This window comes from Typopeltis vanoorti, chromosome 14 (assembly GCF_054136105.1).
Source record: "Typopeltis vanoorti isolate ZY-2024b chromosome 14, IOZ_Tvanoo_1.0, whole genome shotgun sequence".
In the NCBI taxonomy this organism is placed as follows: domain Eukaryota; kingdom Metazoa; phylum Arthropoda; class Arachnida; order Uropygi; family Thelyphonidae; genus Typopeltis; species Typopeltis vanoorti.
The window spans coordinates 102,703,336-102,719,904 of record NC_143562.1 but is presented as its reverse complement, the minus strand read 5'-3'; the positions used below and the strand labels follow the sequence as shown (position 1 = coordinate 102,719,904).

General features: G+C 33.9%; 1 protein-coding gene across 5 annotated transcripts in view; it reads left to right on the top strand.

Annotated features, from left to right (window-relative positions):
- Window positions 1-16,569, top strand: part of LOC150099809 (neuronal acetylcholine receptor subunit alpha-2-like) — a 285,794-nt gene that overhangs the window by 144,166 nt on the left and 125,059 nt on the right. The window contains exon 1 of one of the 5 annotated variants that reach the window (XM_090404517.1): window positions 11,121-11,208. The exons of 3 other annotated variants lie outside the window; for them this stretch is intronic. In XM_090404517.1, coding sequence (XP_090260643.1) covers window positions 11,151-11,208 — 58 coding nt within the window. In that variant the 5' untranslated portion in view covers window positions 11,121-11,150. Of the gene's footprint in view, window positions 1-11,120; window positions 11,209-11,971; window positions 12,044-16,569 lie in introns of those variants that run through there. One more of the 5 variants, XM_090404520.1, reaches the window with a different exon arrangement.

The following is a 16,569-nucleotide window of genomic DNA, read 5'->3' as shown; positions in this document are numbered from 1 at the left end:
AGTTACATAAAAACTAGATTTATCTAATGAACTGCTTAGTGTTTATTATATAATAAAAATTATCAGAACTTGCATTTTCATATTTGACTGGCGCTGAGTATTCTTGACGCTTAATCGAAGTTACTAAATACTTTTTTTTTCTTTTTATTTTACACTCACTTGATGGTCATTTGAGAACAATCATATATTCTATTCTCTATATTACATAAATGCTATATGACGAAGACGAATGCAATGATACGCTTATAATTTTTTTTCTTGTTTGTTTTCGTATTTATAATGTGAATACGAAAGAAGATTTAGAGAACGAACGACATGTCACTATGGAAAAATTCTGCCAAATAATTGACACCTTACTAGAAATTCCATCTGCTTGGCTGTCCAGCAGAGAAATATTTAAAATAATATTAAAGTCACTTTTCGTTCATGCAATAAATAATACAACCAGTCTTTAAATTAACGTAGCGCATTAGATATGACTAGGTTAAACATTAGGCATAACTAGATTAAAGGAATTAAGTTTAATTACTTAATATACTAAAAATTGATATTTCTCTCCAAGTCCTTAACTATGTCCTCAAAGCTATAACAAAAGTAAGGAATGAAATGTGCGAAATACACGGCTAATCGTTTTCAGGATTCTGGGCAAACAAACCTGTTGGTATAGGTCCTGCATGCAGTTAACATAATACACTGGCCATAATACAGATCATAATTTTAGTTATTTTAGACATATTCAAGGGTTTCGGACAGCTTTTCTTTGAAGAGCTGTTTAAACATTTAAACGAACTTCTGTCGAGGTTAAATCTTTCTTTAGTTTCATTGCATTATATGATCAGTGGAAATTGTGTGCTTGTTTGAGCTCACGTTTGTAGAGCTGAAGGAAATCTACGTAATACATATTGTTCAATTATTCTTATCTCACATGATCAGTCTGATTATCCAAAGTATGAAAGTTAACAGAATAGGAAATTTAATAAAAACTCGGATAAGGCAAAGGAATTGTTTTTCACGAAACTAAGATACGAGTGATGAAGGGTTTTGCACAGGCTTAAGGTGCTACGAAAATTGATCTTCTTGAATATTTTTGCAGTACCATATGAAATATTTTTAAATGTAAGAGATATTATTTTGTCGGAGGCGGTTTTAAATGAAAGGAGAACAGCAATCAATGAAGCTTAGCACTTTCGAGGATGCATTGTTTATCGCGTTGCTCTTTTTAAAGCTCATTTCATTTTTAACAAGTGCAGAGCAGGACTGGAACTACATTAGTTATTAAGCCAATTAAATAACTTCCATCCTAGAATAATTTACAATTGAAAAAGAATAAAGGTAAACCATCACTTACAGAACGATATATTCATATAGAGGCCCTTTTCACAAAGTATGACATCTTCAGACTTCCACACCTCTTAAAACGCACTATACTTCATAAAGAACACAAAAATAAACAACTAATGGATACGATCCTTTGAAATTATAACGCATAATTAATTATTTTCATCCGGTTCAGAAGGGAAAACAAAACAAGCAAACAAACAAAAACAGATCCTTGTTTCTTATATTAAATGTCTCAGAACTTTTAAAGTAATTAATGGACAAGCACAATTTGTTATGCCCTTGATGAATAGTTCTTTAGCTCAGTTCTTTATTCGATTAATTGATTTTTTCCCTCTGAACTGTCTTTCGATAAATTTTCATTGTCCTTTGGTGAATTGTCATTTGACCAACTGTTTTTGATCGATCTTTATGGAAGCCAAAAGCATACGTTCTTTCGTTGGAGGTATTGCCTGCTAGACATTTGGCTGTTAGATGGGATGGCCTTCATCGTCTGGTGAAATACCTCAGCCTTTATTAGTGGAGACCTGAAGAGACCGTTTCATGTTTGTTCTCCTAACCATCGTTCTCCCCACCATCTAGCGACTTAATCTTAATAAATATGGTTTCATTAAGCGTCTCAAGATTTCGGAAACTTTAAGGCCTCCGCTAAGCAGCTATAGCTCGTAATCTGTTTACTCTGATTATAAAGCTGTTCTTAAAACAGTTCATTTTCTCAGGGAAAACTGCCCTTCGGATCCTATTCAAACCGTAGTCACTCTTTCACTGAGCCTAATTGAAACGAACAATATTTTCTTTAGTCATTTCATCCAATTTTAATTATGTCATTTGTAATACCAGTTCACTACCTGCAAGAGCGGTGATTGCCTTTTGCATTTATAAATTAGTACAGTGGGATGATTGTCATTGAGTGAAGGAATTTTGATTCCTTAGAGAAGCATCTTTTTATGAAATCAAATGCGTTTAATTTCATTCTCATAAAATCTTTCTGATCAATGGATTCTATCCCATTCAATGTGTATAAATGACAAATTGGCAAACTGAAGTAGTTTTCTCTTTTAAACTTTTAAACGGCTAGAGTTTTGTAATTAATGCCAATTATATTTGGGACTAATTTATCTTCGGAACATTTACTTCTTCGAGTTTTGTTTGCTTCTACGATTTGATAAACTACTCGTTTGCCTTAATTAGAAATCAATTAAAGTGATTACTCTATCGTTTCGTTCCACTTTCCTGGTTCGCTTCTAATTAGCCCTCTTCACCAATGATATTTTCAAGAGTAAGACACAAGGGACTAAGGTAATTGAGTTTGGTCTCAATTAAAGCCTTTTCTTGGAGCATTGATTCTGGTTAAGTCAGCATTTAAATATTTTAAGAACATTCCGAATGATTCCAACATTAATGAAGTTACTGACTAAACTATGATTGCTATCGTTTTATTATTATTAATTTGGATAAATTAAAATTTTATAAATTGGTCACTTTAAAAGTAACTACATATACTCGTATAAACTTAGCTGATCTGATAAGAATCTTTTGAAATCAAAATCCTTTATTATTTGGATTTTAGTAGCTGCATTAACTGTTTTCGTTTTCTCGAATGATTGCTCATAAATTGGATGGATGAATTAAACATCTGATACATTCAAATCAGGCGCTGTGCACTTTGTGATCGAGTTTGAAAAACACTGAGGGTCATTAAATTAACATTAATTTCAGGTACTGTATTTCAGCGGTAGCACATTACTTTCATTCAAACTAGAACTGGTCAGGATCACAGACGATTATAAAAGTTATCTATTGTAATAGAGTTCTTGTATAACAATATGATTTATTAGCACAGAGTTGTACTGCAGATAATAATTTTATTGTGTTTTGATGATCGCATAATTATTGAAATGAAAACTGATATGACTTCATAAATTTTAAAAAGGATCGTAGATGCCAAAATTTATTAAATTTTATTCATCTAGACAGGAAGTATTATTATCATTTTGAATCACTTGATCAATAACATGTCCCAGTTATATAACAATCTTGAAACTGACAGTGAAAATTAATGTACTACAATGTTTTATGAAAATGACAAAATAATCTGATTGAAACTATAATTGAAATCACTGGATATGTTTTCAGGATTCTAAGAAAACAGCAAACATAATATCCTAGCACTCTGAAATTTCGATTGAGTGTGTGTTAATACCATGTGCAATCGACCGTCAATAAAGGCTTTAGGAAATTATCCGTGTCTTTTGAAGTAAGATTAATTCCTCTAATTTCAGATGGAGAGTTGTCAATATTTTGTATGTCAGTGTTTTCTGAAATCATTCTGTATCAACTCACTCTTCGCTTAGAATATAACATCTCCAGAGTCAGCAAAAGTCTCTTGTTTATAAACTTGAACATCATCACTTGCAAAAAAAAAAAAAAAAAACCCTGTTTGGTAGCACTCTATGTATCACTAGCACTGTCCTTTGGTTTAATTTTCTTAATTCTCTTAATTAATTTTAGTTATTATTAACATAGATTAAATGTTGTTGAAAGTTTTTAGTTTTTCATACAAGATTTTAACATACAAGATTAAAAGCGTTCGAATTGAATATTCGATTATTGATATTTGTGCCGTTTTCGCAAGAAAGAACGATTAAGATGTCTGTGATATAATTACGATATTCAAAGAAGTCGATATAACACATACTTTTGTAAAAAAAAATCGTAAATTTACAAAAATCGTTTTGTAAATTATACCACCTTTGCCACGAGTTGCCCCAGTCCTGAAAGATACTTCAGGCTCAAATTTTGTTTGCTTACACTTGGATAATGGATTAAACCAAGTATAGAGTTTATGTTTACAATGCACTTGCCCTAGCATGTACCATGTGTTGGCTTACGCTTGGACTCGCCGAACTTTTATATCTTTCTATATTCGGCATGAAACTCTTAGATTTTCTATCTTTGAGTTTCTTATTCGGCTAAGAAATAATGTTGGATTCAATATCCACTTAATTTGAATAAACCAAGCATATATAATTTCTTGGTATCTGTAGTTATAGATTAAACGTATTTCATATTATCGAATAGAAGATGCTTCATTGGCCAAGTAGATGTAATTTTTAGATACATTTCTTTTGATGAATAATCACGTACTTCACCTGACCACTTTATACTCCTTTATACACGATATTTTTATACACGTGCCTTCTCAGGTGTGTAAAATGGTGAGAATCACTACCAAGACTAGTTTGCCTTGATACAAGAAAATATCCCCAAGGGGAGATATTCGTTATTTTCTTATAAAATCGGATGTTTTCTTTTCCTGTGATCCCAGAATTCGATCTTATGGAACTGTGGATCGTGAGGGAGGAGCGCTTGATTCCCATCTGGCACCCTGATTGTTCTACTCCTATTCATATGAATGAATTTATTACTGCTGTGGCCTAATGGTTATCGCAAATTCATCTTCCCAAACAGGAAATAGGTTTCAGTTATTAGCATTTCAGTAGGAAGGTAGATTTTTTTCAGCGATACCGCCTTGAGTTAATTTCATAGCATTCTAAAACCAGGTGGGTGACATAGTAGTTGAAAACTCTGTTAACTGTTGGTGATTTATACTCTGTCTCTCTTTCTCTCTCTCGTAGTCTGGCTACTTTCTCTGGGGCTGCTGCTCTGGGAGACGACAATATGATGCCACCACCTGGACTAGGTTGCCCTTGTCCCAGACATTTATTTCAGAACTACTGTTTATGTTATTTTATGAAATGAAACTATTAGTTTGTTTTCTAAATTCAATTGATATTCTAAAGATATATATATAAAATGCATACATAAAAAAAAGTGCGTTTGGTAGTTTCAGTTGCCCCACAATATGCGCAGCGTCTTGACACATCATAGGTAAAATATTTGAATTTCACGTTATTGACCAGTGGTCTGCATAATATTACGCATCACTTGACATCTGTTCTGCACGAGTATCTTTTTACAAAGCAGGTTTAGAGTTCCAACGGAGTCGCAGTCAGATTGAGAATAATGTCGTCATCTCTGCAAGAAACTAAATGTATTGATTTATTCATGGTTATTATTTGTTAAAATTTCTAAAAAAATTCTTCCTTACATTTTTTTTTGTTTTTTTTCCATTTCTAGAATTATTAATAAGCTCATTGTATCTGCAAAAATTGTAAACCTATTGTATATTTAGTGCTGTGGCTAAGCTAAGGGTTACAGAATACTGGAACCATGTTCTAGAACAAACAAGAAACCTTTTGAAGTTACTTCAGACCTCCAGTAAGCGGAGTTATTGTGATCTCACACGGGTGATGAAGTTCATCTTTTACCTGAAGAGTTTTTGTAAACGTCCATGCCACAGTGGCTTCGAACCTGTTCAATCGTTCAAAGCAGACTGGCTAACTAGAATACATTCTAAGTTGTATTTTCATATGAGCTGAGGTGCTGACATTTTAATTTCAGTACTATTACTAATGTGTTCCTTATTGCTGTGCTTAATCATTTGTAACAGGGTTTCAGGATTTGAAAGTTTACTTCATTTTTTAAAGTTTTGTATAAGCGTTCATTTTTTAGTTCTTCTCATTGTCCTCCCAGAAAAATATTGAAAGGTAGGTTTGCTATTTTTTTTAAATATTTTTCCTTATTTCTTACCTTATACGCTATGCTGACAAAAGTATTTGGGCATCTTATGTTCTATGCAAATTTTGGATGCTACCACATGCAAATATTGAGGAAGTGTCTGCGTAAGTCTGGTAATAGAAGGTAGGATGTTCTGCATATTTTGCAATGTACTCGATGCCAAAATGCCACGTTCAGTTGAATTGACCGACTTCCAACGTGATCTGGTAGTTGGTGGTCTTTCTGTGCGTATGCTGAGATATGATGATGCTACCACAGCAGGAAAACGCCCTGGTAGGGCATCGACCCTCACTGATCGAGATCGACCAGCTCTCTCTCTCTCTCTCTCGGAATGTTCGAGCATCCCGCATGTCATCAATGGCGGACCTCGAAGTCAACCTGGAAAATGCTGCAGGGACATCTGTCAGCACTAGAACTGTCCGCAGAAAGTTGCATGCCTTAGGTAATCACGGCAGAGCTGCTATGAAAAAGCCACACATCAACTCCTTCAACACCAGCCGACCTTTGAAATTGGAAAATGGTTCTGTAGCGACGAATCATGCTTCCAAATGTTTAGTTCTGATGGTCGTGTTTGGATCTCGAGATTACCCTGGGTTTGGTATATTGGTCAACGTGCCCAAAACTATGACGTCTGACGGCTATGTGGACATTCTGGACAACTTTATGTTTCCGAAGCTGTGGAGGTACTTGGACAGTGATCCTTGCATGTTTCGGCACGACAATGCTGAAATGGGGAAGCTTTGCGCGAGGAATGGAAGAATATTCTTGTTGCCACGTGTCAGAAACAATTTAAAAGCATTCTCGGAAGGTCAGTTGCTATCATTCAGGCCAAATGTGGTCCCACTCGATCCTAGAAATGTAATTTAGAAAGATGACATTTCCTATTCCGTAATTTTTTTTTCTATTTCTGGTTTTATTTACCTGAAAGGGTTTTTTTTTCCTCCAAAAGGATACCCATTCTATTTCTTGATTACTATTTTTGTTTTCTTAGGATAGCTGAAATTGGAATTTTGGCAAATTTTCATTTCAATTAGGAGTCATGTAGACTACTATGTCTATATTTGTAGAATTTGTCTATAGATTGTTGATTGTGTACGTTAATTAACGTTACGCCACCTACATAACCGATTCTTTTATATTGCGATTTTTGATCTGGCACTGATATTTCCTTTATTTCATTTATGTCCTGAATATGATTTAATAAAAGTTCTAACGCTATTGAGTGTAGTACTTTAGCGAACACCATTGCTTCATGTTTCTGTTATGTCGTGTTCTATTTTAATTGATTCACCAAGAAAAACTTTCGAAAGGAGGTAGAAAAGTTTTCCCTTTTAGAAACTCGGGTTTTTCATCCGGTAAAATAGCCATATAGCCCAGAAGAACTCACGTAATTTACAGTCATAATATACTGCTGGCCTCGTAGCTGCTTCGGCCATAATTCTTAAAAAAACCAACAACAAACTAAACATTAATCTGTTGATTTGATGTCAATTTTTTCGAGTACACATTTTCATTCTTATAATGCATTATTTTAGTTTTTGAAAAATATATTGGTGGAAATCTTTATTAAGAGCATTTTACTGCTCTAATTATTAGCGAATTTTTATTTCTTTTATGTCCTGGAGGAGTATATTCTTTAGTTGAATGGGGGAGTCAGGAAATGTATAGACGTCTTTCTGCACCGTCCTAATTGTAACATGTTTGTTTACACTCTGTTTTCTAAATCTCTTGGAGGTCCATATAAAGATACGAGCCTCCAGTTTTCAATCTGAGTGTGGGCTCTGTCTTTTAAAGAAAAGTCGTAATCGATTACTGAGATAAAGAACCAATAGGCTTCACTTCGGCGAAGTACACTTATTCAAATTAAGTGGATATTGAATCCAACATTATTTTTTACCCGAATAAGAAACTCAAAGATAGAAAATTTATCTATCTAAGAGTTTCATGCCGAATATAGAAAACTATAAAAGTTCAGCGAGTCCAAGCGTAAGCCAACAGGTGGTACAGGTGGTAATACTAAGGACTGATCGGAGCTTACTCCACCTTTACTACGAGTGCCCCAGCATGTCCAGACTTACGCTTGGACTCGCCGAACTTTTATAGTTTTCTATATTCGGCACGAAACTCTTAGATAGATAAATTTTCTATCTTTGGGTTTCTTATTCGGCTAAGAAATAATGTTGGATTCAATATCCATTTAATTTGAATAAGTCGTAATAGATTCTGGAAGGCTTAGTATTAAATCATACATGAAGGAATTGGAGAGTGCAATAACTGATTAAGCCATCCGGCACAGGAGGTTTTGTTTTCTTTTATACTGGACTGTTTACATTGTATAACTTGTAAGTTTCGTGATAGGCAATTCTGTTATATTTTGTCGTTGAGCATTGTATAAGCGTTTCCCTCTTCCCCAGTTCCTAAGTAGATACCGTTGGCTTTTTTTATTTTTTTATTTTTTAAGGCTGGTCTTGGAAATATTTGAAAAATTCTCTCTGTCTGAGTTTTTTCTAAGTTTTATCCCATTACAATTTTTTAAAAAAATATCAAAATATCTTTAAGTGTTCCCATTTTCTTTCATGGAAGGTTGCAGTTCGGCATTGGTATCTCCTAATTTGCATTGTAATATTTCTGCATATCCTGATTCTAGATTTTACTCTTTTTTTATTTTGATTTTAGAAATAGGAAAACAGAAACGTAGAAATATTAAATACAAATTAGGAGCTGCCGATAAAAAATACTGCAATGTTCTATGAAAGACAATGAGAACAGTTAAAAGATACTTGTAAGTATCCGACACAAAGATGTATTCGGTTGTTGAAGAAGAATTTTAATTTCTAAATGTCTTGGTTATGTTTTTTTTATTATTATTTGCCAGTTCCCCCGTATGATATCTGTTATTTTTTGTGTAATTATATTTCTTCCGCTTTTATATCCCTTTCATCGGATAGGCCTTGTAGTAATTTTCCAGCACCATTCCTTCCCTCCCTCCCTCTGTATAGTTTCATAAATTACTTTTCACAAGTTTTGCTTTATTCTCTCTTAAATTTCGTATTTTTGTGATCTTGCTGAACCACACAAGCGATCTGTTTTGGTTTCTACACAATCTCTTTCCCAATTGTCTCCATGTTTCTGTGGATTCCACCAATCATCTGCAAGACAAATTCCTTACAGATCCTCCAGCTCCATGCACTGTGGCTCTCTTACCGTGAGGTTAATTCCCTCCCACCTTTTGATATATCTAGTCGTACGTCTTGCTTGCAGTTCCATCCCCCATTATTATTGCACTTGCTCTATGGAGATAAGTATTAAGACAATTAAAGAACTTTTCTTTCTATCATTGTAGTACATAAATACTGATTATTCTTATAGTTGGGCATTTATATTGCCACTTGGTTGCATTGCTATCGATTTGCTCTCTCTATCTCACACACATATACACCGAAAAATTTAATTCCGATTTTTTATTTTTGACTGGTATGAATAAACCATCTCTTTTAAGGATATAACATTTGCTTGAAAGCTTCATATTGATAACCCTAGCATTTGCTATTTAACGTTGCATACCATTCCATTTATATTTAATGATAAGATTCTATTTGTTTGGTAAGACTTTGAGGTGTCTGTCTGCAATATCGAAGATTTTTTTTTGTCTAGTGATCTTTTTTACCCTGTCAATTATCTACAAACCTCACCAAAAAAACAAAGAAAGTGTTTAATATTATTACGTCTGCAAAATGCATCTGAGGGAGCTAGACCCACGGAGATACCGACAGCTAGTCGATGACAGAGAAGTTATATTTCCCATACACAAGTAATAGTGGTACCACCATTTTATTACATTTTTCTGAATTAGAATGGTATGTTACAGATACCTGAACTAGTAGTCATATTGAAGGAAGAATGACCTAATATATGATTCATATTAACATAATACGGTGATACGTATGCGAGAAAGGATTAAAAGTATGATAAAGGACAAAGGAGGGCTCATATTGTATGTGTGTGTGTGTGTGTGTGTGTTTTATCAGAGATGCATATGCATAGGTTTCTCTGAAGTATGATGCCGTCCCGCTACTCAGTACACTTTCAATAACGTTAAGTTGGGTACAGCATTTATTTCTTACACTAGAATATTATTTTCTATACTATAGACATATTTATTTGTTTTGCAGTAGAAATATATCTACCTGTTTAGTATAGGTAGATATTTATATCTATATTATTATACTCTAATACTATAATATTTATATCTATCTGTATAATGTAAGAATATTTCCTGGAATGCAGTATAAAGTACAAACATTCCCTGTTTTCTATGTACTTTTTAAATTTTTTTCGTGTTTGTTACTATGCGTGCACGTGGCAGAACGTAATTATGCTATAAAATCTTATGAAATAAGAAATGCGACCAATGATAAATTGTGTATAGTGTGAAGTGGCCTCCTGTGATGTGGCCTAGAACTCCATGGAGGTAATAATAATAATAATAATAATAAATACGTGGTGAGGTAGAACAAAAACATACCTTAAAAATGTATTGATTTCTTTTAGTTGTAAAATAGCAGCTATCTGCCAGTTGATAACCCTTTTATAAATATGTAGACACCCCATCCACCTAGCAACCCCCCCACACACACACACCTGAAAAAGATAAAAAGAGCTGCAATGAAATGAAGGATGTTGATAAGCGAAAAATGAAAAAGCTTGAAATATAAACAGCAAGCGAACTTCACTAAAACATACAATGAGTAATATTAGAGTGATGAACATTTAGTCAAACTGAGAAAAATCACTGGAACATGCGCTTTACCAAAATCGTTCAAAAGCACCGCCATGAGGCAGCACCAGCAACTGATTCTCCGCGAGTCTGGCAGCAGCAATTCCTAAACTCCTTCGTTGTTTTGAAGGACGAGATGCGGAGGATATGACACCTGTTCGTGCTCTTCTCTTGGTGGTGTGTCAGTAATGGCTACATTCGCAATATCGGTCTTACTGCATCCAAACCACATTTCTTTATGGTTATTCCGGGATACTTGGACTATAGTACGGAAACAAACATAGTGAGGGATTTCGGTGACGTGACGTCCCCTCCCCAATTCTTTTCTTAAAGAGGCAGCAAAATGAAATATTTAGACGTGAATATTTTCTTTGAATAACAGTACACATCAGATATGCTTTCCTACCAAGGATACTGGTATTTACTTCTCTTTTGCAGTCTGACATCGAAAGGTAAGACTTTGTCTATATATGGGACAAACACTCCAGTTAGGCCTTACGTAGTCTCGCATTCCATACTTAGTAAACTTTAGTTTTCTTCCTCCTCCTCCCTAAATGGAGGGGAATAATCCAGCTTGGTGAATGAATACTGTAATGTGAAAAGAAAGTTCAAAAACACGAAATAAAAATTTTGCATAACAACATATTATAGTTCCGTAAGAGTTTCTGACTATTGATAACTTTGTTTCCTTAAGCATTTTACAGTCAGTAGTAAGTTTCAGGAGACTTTTCATAATCGCCTCCGAGCTTTATACCATATTTCTGTCCCATGATGTAGTTATTGTTATTCTCTTACAAGTGAATAACAATAAATGACAAGCAGCGTTGTAATAATAGGTTTAACAGACCCTAGTTATACGCTTTAGGAATTATTTAAGCTTGGTCAGTTTTTGCATTCATTAGGAATTGTTTGTTACATGATGTGTGATATAATTGCTCTCCCAGTTTGAAATATAATATCTTATTTTTGTAGTTTTGGTATATATATATCCAGCTAGAAAATGTTAGCCATTATCGGCATATTATCATCTCTTGATTTTGAGGTTTTACTTTTTACTGTGTTGCAATCATGTATTGTGTTTGAATGTACGGTTGTATTCAGCCATCTATTTCAAAAACAGCTTCTTCACTTGAAGAACGCTGTTTTTGAGATACGTGAATAACATCGCGAACATCTGTTTATTCTTCACTGCTGTTTTGATTCATGGAAAATGATTTTAACACGTTTTATTTCTAGAAATAAATATAATTTATTCTCAGGATTCAGTAAGTTAATAAAAGCTTATAGGTAAGTGAAGTTCTTGAAAAGTCTACTAGTATTTTTTTTTCCCCAAAGTTTATTTGTAATTCCAAATAAATATGTAAAGAAATTAACATGCGAGACCAACACTTACAAGTTGTACTTTTTTATATCTGTTACAAATGAATGGAAACCTATAACACATCAGTACTGCAGGTGTGAGCCAAGAATTAGATAAGTTAGGAATTCTGCTTTGTATATAAAACTTGTATTCGTTTCTTTTTTTCATTTTTTTCATTTTTACCTTTTTTTTCTTTCTTAATATATCATCCTTACATCCACTGCGTGAGCTGATGATAGCGATATCAGACTTCGTCGGTTATCTTGCGTGTATTTATGTGAGGAGGTGGGGAGAGAGAGAGGAGGAATCGGTTAACTAGATACTATCTCAGGTTCCTATGTGCGTTCCCTATTTCAAGTTCTATATTTTTCTTATCCCGACGTCTCTAGACCAGACTTTCGATATTCTAGTCGCTAATTCAGGTTCTGTTTAGACTTCTCCAATACGGATTTAGGTTCTACTTCTTAAACTACTTTTAACCCTCGGGGGCTCGCAGCTGATCTGACAGATGCATGCAAAATGTTTAATATAAATATTCTTAGACAGTTCAGTGTATAGCTTGGTCATGAGTAGCTGTGCATTCATATGTTGCGAGTGATATTCCACACTGTTTTTTGCTGTCAGTTTGGTTTAACACATGTTATGTAAAGGTTTGCGATATTTGACAGTAAATTGTATCTGAGAGATACCGCGACCTCCGATGTCAGTATAGTATGGTTTAGTTGTTGTTTGTTTATTTTTTGTTCAATAATTTCTAGATTGTAACTGAAAAAAAATAAACCATCATGTATTACTGAAATAGATAGAGAGCCAAAGGCTTATTTATCATCCTCTAGGAGATGTGCTTTACATGATGGAAAATACTAAGGAAAGTGATCTGGAGCTTACTCCACCTTTACTACGAGTTGCCCATAAGGTTGCTTATGCTTGCATCCGCCGAAAATTTTATAGTTTCTATATATTCGGCACGAAACTCTTGTAGTTTCTATATTCGGCTATGAAAATAATGTTGGATTCAATATCCACTTAATTTGTACCATCATATATTGTATTTGTAGTGTTTTTTCTTTATGTTTTATTGTATTTTAGCACATACGAGTAATGAATGTATCTCTCAGATATACTGCGACCTACGCTGCAAAATTACCGCTGCGGTCTCCCGAGGGTTAAAGAACACTTCTTTCAGGGCACCTATGCGGCCATGTTTTTTTCTTCGGTCTTATACGGAGATGGAATGATAAAACATCTTTGGTTATATGAGATATTTTATTAAAAAAATGTCCCTCGTGTGAGCAACGAGAAACGAACGTGGTCTTTTCCAGTCAAAAAGTGATTGCTGCTTAATCATTTGAATACGAAATGAAAGTGTTGGTATTACACCTGGCGATAATAATCATCTTCTACCTAAAAAATTGTTAGCGTAATATATGAATTCAGGAACTGTGGGTAGAAGATCAAACATGTTATCGATTCCACTACTAAACTCTGGCGTATTTTTTTTTATTAATTTTTTAACATTACAATGTAATGTAAAAATAATAGGTGAGCGAATATTGATTTTCTTCTCTGTAATGTTATTGTCTTCTTGCTTATCACTACCCGAAGTGGCATTTTCAGAGAATAACTTCCTTGGTCTAGTATGGGTATTCTGCCTTTTGCGAGTGGGACTATCATGAAAAAAGAAGGTCGGACAGTGAAAGTAAACATCGATTGTGATGCCCTGCTTGCGAAATTAACTGGCAGTGTATTCGTTTAATTAATATTCATGATAAATTATTAATAAAGTAATGATAACAACATGCTGTTTATTTATTTATTTTTATTTTTATTTTTTATGCCAGTGCGAATTTAGTGTTCAGTCTTCTACTGTAAATTAGTTATGAAATAACGTTCCCGCAATTTGTGTTATCAGGATGTTTATTATTTAAGCTTTTGACGTCCGCATGCCATTTTTTTAGTGCTCGTTTTTCACGTTTACAAATGAAACAATTATGTTTTTAATGTAAAATAAAATCTTATAGTTCGGCTTATCGTATCGTACAAATATTAGAAATTATATAAAAAAAAATTAAGACCCCTTTTGGGGACAGAAATATTTTCTCACAAGCGTCTTTCGATAAACTATCAGTTATTATTTCTGATAAGAATGAAAAAGATTCTTAAGCATTTCCTAAGAGCTTACGTTCTTAGAAAACTTTTCGTTCGATTCCTAAACGAAGAAAGCTTTAACTTCCTTAATATATTAAATTGTATCAGAGAAATAGGGAACTGTGATATGCAGTGACCAGAAAAACTCTTATTCACAAAGTGGTTACAAAAAAGCACGATTTGCCTCTGAAGAATCTTCGCAGTTTTACATTTACGTCGTAGCAGTAAACCTTTCAACTGTACTATTTCAGGATGAAATATTTCTGTTTCCTATTTTTTCGTGACGATTTGGCGAATACCGTTATGCACCAGAATAAAAGGCACCTGCAAATACTCGTCCGTGTCCATTTCTCCGATTTTTCAAGTTAGCTATTTGTCGAGTAACAGAAATAAATGGAACAGCCATCTTCGATCGTTGTAAGTGAGATAGATCTTTTGTAAAGAGGTCATCTGTTCTTACTTTACCGAATTGCTGTAAACTCGAGGAGATAGTTTGCAAATAATCTTTGGTTACAGAATCAACCAATTGTTACAAAATGAGAAAATGGAATTTGAAATGAAGGGACGTACCTTTAAAATATTTACGGAAATCTTTTGTTATGGAGATTAAAAATTTAATTTGGCCTTAGACACGCTCTTCCTTCGTTAACGTAGTGAAAAGTCAAGGATCGCCATAATTCTAATAAGATATTTTTTGCGGATAAAAATTGCGTAGGTATTTTCACTACGATTAGATATGTGCTCACATTAAACCAAGTCAGCTCTACTCCTCTTTAAACTAGATAATTTCTTTTTTAAGATTTATATGCAAAGATTGGCGTGTTGTCTCCAACTCACGAGTAGTAGTTACGTTTCGTTAAGTACATATATGTGACTCCTTATTAATTGTACAATGGAATGTAAATTATGATTTGACATAGTTAATTAAACTACAATTAAATGACAACAACAAATATATTAGCAAACATGGATTAATTCCGGAGGTTCTACGACACATCCGTACAGATGCGTCGCGGAACCTCCGACTGCTAGGAAGAAAACACACCGTGTCTACAGTCATTAATAGTTTTAATTCTGATTGATCCCACTCACAAATTTCAGCTTGTTCTGTGACTTCAGATATCAGTTACCTTACCGTTACGAATATTTTCACGAAAAGCTGAACGATCCTTGGGACCATTTTCTAAGAAAATTTTAATTTTACGTTTAATATTCATTTTATATAAATTTTCACACAAAGAGTGATTCAATATCTAGTAGAGAGTTTTTAAATTTTAATTTTAAATAAGATAAGGATTCGAAAGTTGAATGCAAAAATTCACGATAATTAAATCCCACTCAACGTCGTCACTGTCAAATTAAATCCAAATCAATGACTAGTAAAGCAATATTCATCTAATAATGCACTTTAATTATATTTTAAGAAAAATGAAGATGTATTCATAGACTATACTGGTTACTGCTCCACTGCTGATTAAGAGAAACAAATTTCTCTTAAAAAGAAAACGTTTTCTTTTACATAACACCATAAATCTCCTCTATGCATTCTGTCAAACCCAGTTTGATATACGCTCAAAAAAGAGAGTATTCCCTACCCCAAGGATATTTATGGTGTTTATTAACGAGATTAATATAATTATGACATTCGTGAGGAAACTGCCGTGAATATTTATTCACGGTCCTATTATATCGAATATGTATATAAGTTACGGATTGTTTATTTCAATAAATTCATAATACTAAAATGTCGTTATCAAAAATGTATGCACATTGACAGTCAGGAAGACTAATATTGCACATGTTATATACATAGGGTGTTTAGTTAGGAGATAACATTATGTACTTTATGAGGTCATAAGCGTGTAACTCACCACTGGTCCGTGCACTCATCAGAATTTTCATGTGATCCTTTGGTTAATAAAAATATTTCATAAATCGATTTAGAAATACTATGTTAAATAAAATTGTCGGCCTGGTTGGCCTAGTGGTTAGCGCATTGGTTCTCCAGCCAAGAGGCCGCATGTTCGAATCCCGCTCTGGGCATGCATGTTTGTGATTGGCCTGCTAACTGTGTGGAAAAAGCATCTGCGACCTACCACTTCCTTCTAGCAGAAGGCTTCACTTCCAAAACTCTCTGAGGTACGGGAGTAACCATACAGCGTCCAGTGACGTCACATGTGAATAACTAATTAAAATAACAGTAAACATGTTTACTGCACTTCTTAACAAGAAGTCGCTTCAAGTTGTGATATTTGAAGGTTGATTTTGAGAAGCATTGTTTATTAATTCTATAATCTAAATGAGC